General features: G+C 36.1%; 1 protein-coding gene across 1 annotated transcript; it reads left to right on the plus strand.

The window, feature by feature from the left end:
• The first annotated feature begins 11,107 nt into the window (after positions 1-11,107).
• Positions 11,108-11,677, plus strand: LOC113273120. The gene has a single exon (XM_026522887.1). It carries the CDS (start codon positions 11,108-11,110, stop codon positions 11,675-11,677), a length of 570 nt encoding a protein of 189 aa, XP_026378672.1.
• The last annotated feature ends 1,710 nt before the right edge of the window (positions 11,678-13,387 follow it).

Genomic DNA, 13,387 nt, shown 5'->3' on the forward strand with positions numbered 1-13,387 from the left:
CGATGTTCTCGAAGAGCTGAAGGCAGCAAGGAAGGAGATTCATCAAATAAAGGCTTTTGTTATGAGAACTATAGAAATTCAGAAGGCCCTGATTCGACATCATCAGCCTAGAGGGTTTGTTGGAATTGACTCCTTTCTCCATGAACCTTATGTTCCCATGGCTGTTGGCGACAAGGAGTTCGGGGACGATAAAGAATTCTTCAGAGGTCTCATTGTCTAGTAAATCTTCTTTTTTATGTTTTTAGAAGAATAACTAGGGTTTGGAATAGCCATTATTATGAGTACACATAGGTATGTCCAACGATTTTCATCTTCAATGTTTTTAGATTTATTTATTTAAATTCTATGATTTTGGAAGATGATTTTTGCATAATCTTTATGATTTTATATATTGCAAACTGTTATGGGATATGTTGTTTACGTCCGTGAACCTGTGACTATCCCATACTTGTTCAAAAGTTATCTCTATTATATCGGTATGAATGTATATTGATATAAGATAGAATGAACTTTTGACATTACAAAAGTTAAAGCCTTTTTTATGTCATTGTTTTGATGGAAGAAAGGATAAAACTTTTGTTTACAAGGATTAAGTCTATTATATGTCATTGTGCAAATAGTGATGGAAAACAGAATGAATCCTTGTTTATTCCGCAGTATTGGTCGATCTCTGATCCACATCTTTATGCATATACTATGTTGCTCCGTAAGGTTCCTTATGTTTGAGCATGACCAACTAAATTGATCATTCTCTTTTGGTTATTTTAGTTGTTGCTCTGTAAGTTCTCTTATGTCGAGCATGACTTATTGAATTGATCACGTTGTGGTAAATTTGGTTGTATATTCCAATTAAGTTAATCGTGGGTTTTCTTGTGATTAATTTGGTTGTATTTTTTCGATTGCATTAATCACGGGTTCTCTTGTGGTTAATTCAATTGAATATTTTGGATGCAAATTCATGTTTTCATGTGATTTGAGTTGTCCAAAGAAATCCTTCTTTTCTTGTGAAAGTAAAGTCGCATTTGTTGTTCTTTCGGGAATGACATTTTATGGGGGAGGGTTCATTTTGAAGTTGCGCTTAATTGCCAAATCTTTGTGGAGAGTGCGGCTGTGGAATATTAGGGGTTATATTGTATCTTTATAAACTCCTTGATGAATGCATTTATCTTCGGCTTTATGATGGCATCTAAATAAGTTGATATGGTATTCTCTTTTGGTCATGAACTATCTCTTTGAAAATTTCATGAGGATCCCACTAGTTTTCGTACCTTTGCCAATTTATATTGACAAAAAAAGGTAAAATTAATGTGTAGTGTGATACTACAAATACATATGGTTTACGGATCATTATTTAAGGGGGAGTGGTTTTCATGTTGAGATGAAGTATTGACTAAGGGGGAGTGATACATATCACCATAGTATTGTTGTCAAAGTTGTGATACAATTGAACTTTGATGTTGTGTAATAATACTATGACATTTTATAACAATGATTGAGAGCATTTTGTTTTCTCATTGTTATCGCTACAGATCTTCAACAACTGTGATGCTGAACTTACAAGCTTTAGGATCATGGAGTACTCGGAAGTGACGAAGATTTCGAGTCGCGTTGAAGATGCCAAGGAGATCAAGCATTTGGATGAGAAGCTACAATTTCTACATATTTTGTAATCCATATGTATTGATAGTTTTTTCATTAAAATTGACAAAGGGGGAGATTGTTACAGCACTGCTCAGTCGAACTCGCACGCGTTGCTATCTCAAGCATGTTTGTCAATGTTAGTGATCAAAATTATAAGTCTTGATTTCTAGCTTATTTATAGATGTCTCAGACTAGGACATAGATAGTATAGTTGAGCTTAGATTTCACAGAGTTCATCATTTGAAGACGAAGAACTACTAAGGGGAGCTTGTGGAACTTCTTAGACAAAAGGTATGTGGAGACTTGAACTCATCTATCACTTGGAAAGTCTATTTATACTATCTCCTATATTGAGACATAAGTCGTGTGAAGATATACTTTTCTCTATATACATTTGAGATTTCGAGCTGAGTATATCTCGCCTACATATTTCACGAAATATGTGTTTGTAAGCTTTCGCTTCGACCAAGTTTATCTTATATCATGATAAAATTGTCGAGTAACATTTACATGGTTTGTATGATACAATCATTTGATGTAGGCTTGGAATGTTTCGATAATGATTATTTCAAAATATCTTGAAAATTGCTTTGATGCTAATAGTGTGTGAAAACGGCTATTGTCATTATAGAAGAATGCTTCAATTATTGAAATAAAGTGTTGAAAATGTAACCATGTTTGGATATAAGCATATATAGTGTGTTCGCACATTAGTGTATAAATCCATAAACCGGGAGCCAAGTGTATGCATATGTGTGTATACGAAATTGGTGAAGGAGACAGGTTAAGTATGCGTATCCGTACGCATACTGGCAGAAGTTTTCGAACCGAAAATTTCTGCTGAGTTTGAGAATTATAAACTCCTTAACTAGTCACCTTAAGTATGCGTACCCGTACGCATACTTAAGCTGTTTACTTTGTCAAATCGGTCAGTTCATGGACTTAAACATTTAAATCATAAGGAATGCAATCTTTGCAAACCGTGGCTATAATTTTCATGATCGATTCAAGTGAATCAAACCGATTTGGTTTCAATTGTGTTTTCTGTAGCAATTGAACAACTCTTTAACTAGTTTCATTTGAGTCATTTGAACTAGTTATGGTTAAGATGAATAAGTTTGATATGAGAGTAATCTTATGGCTAACCTCGGTTAACTATTTATGAACCAACATGGTGTACACGTTTAGGTACAGTTACATAAACCTAAATGAGGGTACATTTCATTTGTGTGTAACAAGTTAAGTTCGTTCTAACGGTTGAAAGATATTAGCTTGGTTGAATCAGGTTTTTCATCTAATGGTGAATATTGAATGCTTTGATACCAAGGTAAGTTGGATTGCAAACCCTGATTTGAAAACTATATAAAGGACAACTCTAGCAACTGGGAAACCTAATCCCCACACCTCATGTGTGTTACTGATCGAGTTTTAGATAGTGGTAAGAAAGGTTTCGTTCACTTGGACCTTGTTGGGATTGTTTTAGGCTTAAATATACAAAATACTAGAAACAAAGAAAAATATACAAAATATTGTCATGGGATGTAGAGAGTTACTGGGACTAGGGTTTCATCGAATTCATAACATAGGATTCAATTTATTTATTCTCAACAGTTAAATCTCAATAAATAAAATTAACATGGACTCTGATTTTTCCAAGGTAGATTCTCAAAAGATTAGTTGTAAATCCTAAGCATGATGTATCAAAATAATTAAGCTAAACATACTTCATCAAATTAAATGACAACTAATTAATTCAAATCATATTTCAATTAAAATCAATGCAAAAGTCTTAAAAAAAATTAAATAATTTTACCCATGTATGAAATTTTTCGTCCTTCGTCGTCCCAGTGATGGGTTCTAGCTCCGTATGGTGAAAACACACTCAAAGGAATTTTTCATTGCTCAAAAAGGTGTTTGCAAAGAGAAAAGGTATAAAGTAGTGTGCTTGTAAAAGTTATAATTGTTACAGAACCCACTGTTACAGAGAAACACTAACAGACTGTTGCGAATTCAAAATAATTGTTACAGAAATTGTTACAAAGATATTGAATTTGAAACTATAGGTTAACGGTTTCTGCGACTATTTTTAACTGTTGTTCTGTGTTCTTCTTCAACGGCAGCAGCAGATACAAGCTCTGCAACTCCCGCTTCTCTGCTTTATTCTAACCCCTAACTCTCCATTCACGTCTTATTCAAATCTCAGTCCCCATCAGTTAGGAAATGAAACCTAAAGAAATTAAACATTCCTCTACAGGTGTTCGTCATATGTAGACCACAGATGCAAATGGACACGTCCTCTCATACTTTAGCACATAGTGCAAGTGACGTGCTTGAATCGATCCTTTTTCCACCAAGCTTTCTGCCGTGACCCGTGAGTGGCGCTAGGAATATTAATAGGGAAAAATACGGTTTAGTCGAAAAATCAATCCAAAAGTACAGTCTAGTCCATCTCGAGTTAACTAGGTACAGATTGGTCCAAATATATGGAAATTACACTAATAATCTTTATCATTTACAATTTAGTCCAAATATTTGCATTTTAGTCCAAAATGACTCATGATGATGTCAACAATTTTAAATAATGTATAAATAACTAAAAAACAATTTATCTTTCGAACCGCTCGTCCAAAATTCACAAACTTTATATATTCGGAAAACTCTTTTCGAAATCTACAAAAAGAGTACCCATATGACTACATAATTTCCACTTTTTTTTTAATTCACACTAGTGTACAACTATGTATATATCGACAAAAATACAGAAAATCCAACATTCAATAGCCAGACTGCCACTCCACGCCAAGCTCTAGCTGAATAATGGATGGATTTGCATAGAATGGTTTAGCAGTTAACCTGCATCAATGACAAAATAATAAAACATGAGAAACCACTGCTTGAAAAAGAAGTGATAATCTTTCAGCAACAACAACATAAGAAACAAAGCAAAGAAAGCAATCAAAGTAAAAATTTAGCCAGTTATTAACTTAAAGAGACACAATCCATTTGGGCCTAACTGCACAAATTTAATATGGCAGAAGGGATAATGATGTACAACTATATATATACACACACAATTAACCATAAAATTCAACATCCATACTCAAAAAATATGCAATATATCCATAAATACTGGACAATGGTGCACAACTATGTAAACATTTACGAGAACCTAGCAAAATCCAACACAATACCCATAACCGACGCTACATATCAATGAGGCCATAACGTGGAAAATCGGAGAGATTAAAACCATCAAAAAAAAATCGTCCTCCCATTTAACTGTCCAAAGAAGTATGAATCCGTCCTTCAACACCACAACGCTCAGAACCCTCCTTTCTAAAACTAGTAGTCAGTTTATACCCTTCCCTTTGGTAACAAATCCGGCTATCTGGCTATCACCCATATACTCAACCCAATCAATCTCTTTTACATTATGATCTAGTTTATGTAAATATGTGTTTCCTCCATATTCTGTCAATTGGCCTACTTTCCCATTAGGGTATCTCTGTGATACAAACAACATACCAATATGTACACTTATACTCCAGGTGCACTAGTATGTACAGTTGCAATACAGGTGCACCAATATGTACACTTATAGAAGGACAATGTCAAGCTATATCGGAAACTCAACAAACCATGCACTGCTAGAATAAGAATCCTTCATTTCATTTCGAAGATCACTAGGCTTACACGGTATCATATTTTTGAGCATTATGTAAGACTGAACTAAGATCAGGCCAAGGAGACCAGCATATTAGAATTATAAAACATACCTCTCTTTGTCAGTGCGGTAAAACATTTAAGTCAGGTTATACGTGGAAGCTCACCGATTCTTTGGCACGTTCACTGTCAAGCAAAAGCAGAAACAGATTAGATCATCTGATCGAAAGCATGACAAGACTATATAATGATACCAAACATAAGCTTGTGGAGCCATTATTTTTACATATGTACTACTTTGTACACACCTATAAAACATCCATGAAACCGTTCATCCGTACTCATGTTTGGACTTACTATTTTCATAGAAAATACGCTGGTGCACAAGTATGTACATACCGACAAAATATGGATGAAATCAAACATTCTTACCCATAAACAAGATATCTCTCATAGGAAATAGACTGGTGCACTAGTTTAGACTCTCCACATAAAGGAGACAGACTCCTGATTACGACCTAGTTATTTATGCACACCCCTGCAAAACATGTATAAAACCGATCATTCATAACCACACACAAACTAATTTTTCACGGGAATTATACTGGTGTACCAATATGTACACCTACAAAACATGCATAAAAATGATCTTTCATAATCCCGCACAAACCTATTTTTTCATGAGAATTACACAGGTACACTAATACGTACACACCTACAAAAAAGCATCAAATCGATCATATATACCCCTATGCAGACTTATTTTCATGAAAAATACACTGGTTCACCAAGATGTACACCCCCTACAAAACATGTAACCAATCAAACGTATTCACTTACAAACAATTCTATTTCATGGGAATTACACAGGTGCAACAATAAGTACTCACCTACCGATATTGTATAAACAACATGTTGTGAGCCAAACAGTGTTACATGTCACAACACGGAAAGAAAAAAGAATGAGCCGAATTTAAACCTGTAAAATCAACATGTGTACAACTGTGTACACATTAAAAATTAACCTGTACAATTATGTACACATTAAAAATTCAATACCAAAATGTGCACTAACTGGTAAGATATGCATGAGACAATCAAAAGATAATCCATAAAAGCTAAGGTAATTTGCAGTTACTAATAAATATTCATGCAAAAAAAAAGAGGCGCAAATAGGTTAGAGTGATCAGCCTAGCAACACTTAGGTTGAGTTTATTATGATCCTTACATGAACTCCACTGACCGGTGCAAGGTCATATACTAATATTGGCTTTGTGACCATAGCAACAAAACGAGCACAGATCATAACACTGAGAGTCCAAATATGATCCTAATTACCAAGTATTGGCATTTATCCCTACAATAAGATAAATTAGATGCCGTCATCAAACAGATCTCATCAATCAAAAAATCAATCAATAGGTGTACAATTATGTGCACATAAAAAATCAATATGTGTACAACTGTGTACACATTAAAAATTAACGTGTACAATTATGTACACATTAATAATCAACATGTGTACAATTATGTACACATACTAAAATATTCATAAACTGCAAGGTCGGAGATGATACTGAAAATACTGAACACACATATCCTTCGTAATCACTAACATTTCTATTACATTGTTACTAAGCAAAGCAACTACAGTTATATATATAGCGAATAATAATTAATCATTTCTATGATGCAACTATATAACAGCTTGATCTGTAAGGTCGGAGATGAAACTGGTAGAATTGCATCCTAGAACTGTTCAATATGTACAAAGTAAATCAGTGCAAATCTTTTCTAAATATGAGGGACGAGGTTCTTTTATCAAAATTAGGAGAGTTTTTTTTACCATAAGAATCCTTGAAACAAAATGCAAGATTGGCAACTGACGATTAGGGGGACTGCTATACTCCTGAGATACTACATTATTTTTCATCAGAACGAAAGAAGTGTAATTATCACTACAAACATGTATTTTCGAACAAACCGTTTTCAATCGATAAGAACTTATTGGGAACTAAGGGTTCTGAGAGGTCTATTCCACTCTCTATACAGCAAACACACACCATTCCTATTAAACACGTACATCATGTGAGCACGGTTCCCAACACCACTGGATATGGGAGGTGATGGACTGACCTCAGAGCCTCCAAAGAACCGCATCTCTCAGAAATTTCAAACAGTTCTTAGCAGTTTCTTGTAGCCTGTCAAATCAAATTAATGCTCCCTAATGCCTAATGCTCAGATACGGTATGCTTTCTATCTAGAAGAGCAAACAAGACGGGTGGTAGCAAGCTTAACATAAAATAATATGACATCACAGATACAAACTAAAATAGAACTATAGAAGAAAGACAAATAAAGAAGCCGAATCAGCACTTTAATGAAGCACCTAGTAGTCACCAAGAACTCCCTAATGAAGTTTAAAAATTATTGATTGTAACTAGTATGGATCATTGACCTTCTTGTTAATTTGGAAGCCTGGTGTTGTCCCAATAGTACTGTAGCATATCTTTTTGCTGATTTATACATCAGAAACGTCACTATACCACGTTTGACATGAGCTCATGAAAATGATGATTAACCAAAATGTCATCATTGTATTTGCCTGTAAAACTTCTCTTAAACAGTATGATCCTAACAATTTTGAGCTACCAGAAGATTCCAAGGGAATAGTAGTACCCGTTTGGCTAGCTTAACAATCTGCTCTAACAAGCGAGCAACGTTGATTTCTCTCTAAGAGAGCACCCGAATTAAGTCAAGCTTCACAAAATTCCTAGTAATAAACATTTTAATTCCTACATTGCCTTATCACTTATCACAATATTCTCACAACGAGTAACATAGCTAAAAGAACAACAAACAAATGACCCCTGCCTGATATTTAACACAACCCACAAAGAAAATGTTGTTGTAAAATGACCACGTCATCCACCTAACTCCTAATGGAGTTCACTTTCCCAAATAAGCAAAAGCATCTCTTTGCTTCCCATACTAAGACGTGGAATCCATATGATGGTGCTGACAACTAATAAACAACTAACTTTGGTAGTCAGTAATTGACTAAGTTCGTCTCCTTTGGTGCCTGGAGATGCCTAGCTAATATTTGAGCAATACCAACAAAATGCATAACATAAACAAAACAAGTTTACAATATTCAGCTACAACTAAAAAAATGCTAAACAAACACAAACAAAATACCACAATGATTTCCAAAATTTCTCCAAATCCCTGCAATCTTGTTCCCTCTCTGTCTTTAAAATGAGATATACATTCAACAATACCCACAAAAGCTCATATGTTTTCACCAGAACCCATCATTTCATATGAAATTTATACCTAATCAACAAAAAAAAACAGCAAAAACCTAGATCCCTCCCAAAACTAAAATCACATATGAGGTTAAATTTACAGAAATTAAAGGAATTAGATGGATGCAATTACCAGTGATTATCAGTAGACATCTCAAAAAGAATCTCCACGAAACCAAAATTTACAGTTCCAACTCGTTTTCTCCTCGACCAAAACTCAAAACTCTGTTTAATTCAAAAGAACCTTTAGATATAAGAAAAGAATAGCTTCTGCTAACTCATCAAAATAAAATGAATACCTAAAACATCATAAAAGAAATATTAAAAACAAACTGCTGGTGTAAAATTTAATGAGTTTTATTTAAGATTTAGATGAAATTTTACCAGATCTGTTTGTTTAATTTGAGATATTCTTCCATAGATTCTTCGGTATTGAGAGAAATGGGAATGGTAGATACGCCTAAAATGATGTAAACCGGATCATGAGTCGAATTCGAGCTGAAGTTTTGTCAAAATATTATGATGTCGTCTTTAACCGGAGTAGATGGAGAGCTCTGTTTAGTTTCGAAAAATGAAACCAACAAATCAAAACCAACGATGAAGAAAAAATGTTGATGGGTATTTTTGTCACAAAAAAAAAAATCATTTTGAACTAAATCGTTCACCAAAGGACCAACCCGTTCTGAATTGTGTAAATTTGGACCTCCTAATATTAAGCTTGAGAGGAGAGGACTAGAGTGTCCAAAGCCCAACAACTTTGGGATTAAACATTAATTTCTACATATTAATAATTAAGCTGGAAGCAAACAAATAATCAACCAGTCTCTTTTTGGTTCCGTGAATTATATTGATCATTTTTGTCGCAGACGCGTCGTTCCATCTGGTGTCCAGAGAAGCAATAGTTGTGGCTTTACCCAATAACATCGTGTAACATCTTATTTAGCCGTTTATCGTACCGGTGAGCGAATTCACTCGTACTTTCTACAAAAGCACTAAAATAATATTATTAGCCACAATATCGAGTCCTAGCTAATATAAATATGGGTATAAAATGTAGCACTTACGTGCTTATCGGTTACTAGTTGCATAACTAGAGTCGACTCTCCTTTAACCTTAGGTTTCTTCTCGAGACCCTATAGGTTAACGACTTGAATACTTCATTGGGATTGTGAAGCCAAAACCAACTATTATCTTTGTAGTTGCGCGATCTGATCTTGTTGTTTCTATCATGTTGAGTACAATTGAAATAATTGGCTCGAGATTTTATATCTCCAATAGGCAAGAGAGAAAATTAATCACAAACACCTTCGTCTCATCGTTTGTGATTCCACAATAACTTGTTTCGCTAGTCGATTAAGTTTATTGTGAGGTGATTGATAATTCTTGGTTATTCTTCGGGAATATAAGTCCGGGGTATCAATTGGTTCCTCTTCACCTTGATTTGTCAAAAGACGGAACAAAAACTCTTGAGTATTTCTGTGGGAGACAGATTTATTAAATCCTATAGACTTTTCTCTGTGAGACAGATTTGTCTATCAAGTCTTCGACTTTGGGTCATAGAAAATCTTGGTTGTGGGTGAGATCAACTAAGGGAATCAAGTGCGTAGTATCCTGCTGGGATCAGAGACGTAAGGAGCGCAACTTTACCTTGAATCAGTATGAGATTGATTAGGGTTCAACTACAGTCCAGTCCAAAGTTAATTGGTAGTAGGCTAGTGTCTGTAGCGGCTTAATACAGTATGGTTTTCAATATGGACTAGGTCCCGATGTTTTTCTGCATTTGCGGTTTCCTCGTTAACAAAATTCTGGCGTCTGTGTTATTTCTTATCCACATTATATTTTGTTATATAATTGAAATATCACATGTTGTACGTTAAGATCAATCAATTAGAATATCCAACCTTGGGTTGTTGATTTACATTGATTGACACTTGACCATTGGTATTTGGTACCGTTCAAGTTACTCCTCTTATTCAATCGGGCTCGCAAATTTCTATTTGCTGATTGTGGATTGAATTAAGAGTTAGAGATATTAAACTCTTTGATATACTTTACTCTAGATTGAGTCTGACTGTCTAGTTGATTCTCTAGAAAGTATATTGGAGTGTCCTTTTATATTGCCAAACGAATTGTTGGGTGTGGTTGTTAGACCCCCCGTATTTTCAGACTTGCTCGCTGCTTTTCCAGGGGAAGATGTCACAATGTTACATGAAGATGTACCCGATGGATTTCCAGAGATTTCAGTTGTCAAATAATAGACATGGCTCTTATACTTTGATGGATTCTCCACCCCTAACAACAACACTGGAGGTGCAGGCGTGGTCCTAGTATCTCCGTCTGGAAAACTCTTCTCACACCCTTTCAGTTGGATTTCCACTGTACCAACAATTCAGCAGAATACGAAGCTTTCCTGCTAGGATTGTCTTTGGCCAAGCAAGCAGGAGCAATGCACCTTGAGATAAGGGGAGATTCAAAGCTTATGGTCAACCAAATAAATGGAGTGTACTCTCTCAAATAAAACGCTTTCTCCATTCAGAGCCGAAGCACAACGACTACTGACTCATTTTGATGATGCAACGATTTTCCATACCGGTCGAACCAACAACAGATATGTTGACTGCCTAACGACTCTTGCCTCCAAGATGCAATTTGAGGGAGCAGAGAAAGATATCATGGTGCAGAGGCGTGCTGTGTCATATACCTGGATCACTCAAGTTGAAAGCGTTCAAGCGAACGACTGGCGAGCACCTATCATTCATGAATTGAGCAGTTCTCTGTCAGAAGGGAAGGTCAGCCTCAAGGATTTAAAGAATTACTTCTTGCTTCATGGAGCATTGTACTATCGAAATCCTGATGGGTCTTTATCACGATGCCTCGGAGACGAAGAAGTGAACGAGCAACTCAAACGCATACATGAGGAAATATGCGGACAAAAATTGGTGGTTACACTCTACAGAAGGCTTCAAAGGCTCAGATACTATTGGCCTTCCATGGAGGCTCAATCAAGAATTCTAAAGGATCTTGTCCCAATTGTCAGATGCTTCCTCATCATTTATCGGCCTTGAAAATCCATCACACTGGGGAATGGAGGGAACCTTACATCAAGTACCTTCACGACAATGACTTTCCGTTGGAAAAGAAAGAACCAATCAAACTCACTCAAACCGAAATATTTGTCTTTCTTGATGGAATCCTATACCTCAGAAGCTTTGGAAGAAACTTGCTGAGATGCTTAGCTGAGCATGAAATTCCAACAATTTTAAAAGAAATGCACGAGGGAGAGCATCAAGGAAAGAGGAAATTATTTCTCAAGATTCATGAGAAATATTATTGGCCGACCATGGAAGACGATGCAGTTGCACACGTTCAAAAGTGTCATCAATGCCAAGTCCATGGTAATCTCATTCATACTCCTTGTCTCCCATTAAACTCCGTGAACAGTCCATGGACTTTCTATAGATGGGGACTGGATATCAGAAAGATCAATCCAGCATCTTCGAAGCAGCACGAATACATCATCACATCAACTGAGAATTTTACCAAATGGGTTGAAGCTATTCCTCTTCGAGGCACCACCGGAGTCACAATTGCAGCCTTCATTAAAGAATACATCATATGTAGATACGGTGTTCCTAAACACATCATCACAGATAATGAGACTCCTTTTGCCAAAAAGCATGTGAAGAAATTGCTCGAAGAATATGGTATCAAACAAGTTTTATCTACACTGTACTATCCCAAGGAAATGTACAAGCAGAGAGCACCAACAAAACTTTGATCCGGATTCTCCGTCGAACAATTCATGATAATCCTCGAATGTGGCATGAACAATTGCCTATGGATTTATGGGCCTATCGAACCGCACCAAGGAGCTCGATCGGAACTTCACCATACTCCTTCTTCTATGGAGTCGACGCCATACTCCCAGCAGAAATCAAAATTCCTTCAGCAAGGATTGCAACAACCAGTGGGGTACAATGGGATGAAGCCGAAGTGTCCAATTCAAGAATTGCTGAACTGGACATGCTCGAGTCAAGGAGGGCTAAGGTGGAAAAATACGTAGAAGTGATAGGTGTAGAATACACCGTTAATTATTATTTATTGGTTATGCTTTCTTTGTTATTTTTCTTGTAAATTATGTATTTTACGTGTTTTTAAACAATATTGGGAGCCGAGCCAAGGTTTAGAGGAAACTCTATGTGGAGGAATATTAAAAACAGGCCAGCTGTTATTTTAAGGGGTTGCCAATCAGGATGTTCCTTATCTAATGAGTGGGGTGGTCCTTATCCCTGGGGTGTAACCATCCAACCCAAACCACACAACCCTAAATCGAGAGATTTCCTCCGCCACCATTTCATTCGCTCATTTCTGAAATTGAGAAACGAGAAGTGTGGCTGCTGCTAACACCTGAAACAACAGAATCGAGAGAGAAGATGAATGACGAGAAGAACCCAGAATGACAAGAGAAGAATTAGGGTTCAAACTACAAGAGCTTCTGTTGGCAGTGAAGAACATAAGGAGAAGAAGAAAAGGGGATTTGAGGTTAATATTCGTATGGGTTTCCGATGGAATTGATGAGGAAAAGAAGAGAAATGAGAAATGGGTTTGTGTTGGTGTTCCTGAGAGATTCAATAGAGAAGATGGTGGTGCTTGTACCGTGGTCGAATCAGGCGAGTATTGTTGTTGTTGAAAAACACAGGGAGGACTGAAACTGAATCGAGAAATTGAGGAAAATAATTAGGTCATGGAACTTAAGATTGGCTATTGATGATTTC

Source organism: Papaver somniferum, chromosome 4 (assembly GCF_003573695.1).
Source record: "Papaver somniferum cultivar HN1 chromosome 4, ASM357369v1, whole genome shotgun sequence".
NCBI classification, from domain to species: domain Eukaryota; kingdom Viridiplantae; phylum Streptophyta; class Magnoliopsida; order Ranunculales; family Papaveraceae; genus Papaver; species Papaver somniferum.

Excerpts from the sequence above, each read along its gene's own strand:
- LOC113273120 (XM_026522887.1), top strand. The coding sequence starts at position 11,108 with ATGGAGTGTACTCTCTCAAATAAAACGCTTTCTCCATTCAGAGCCGAA.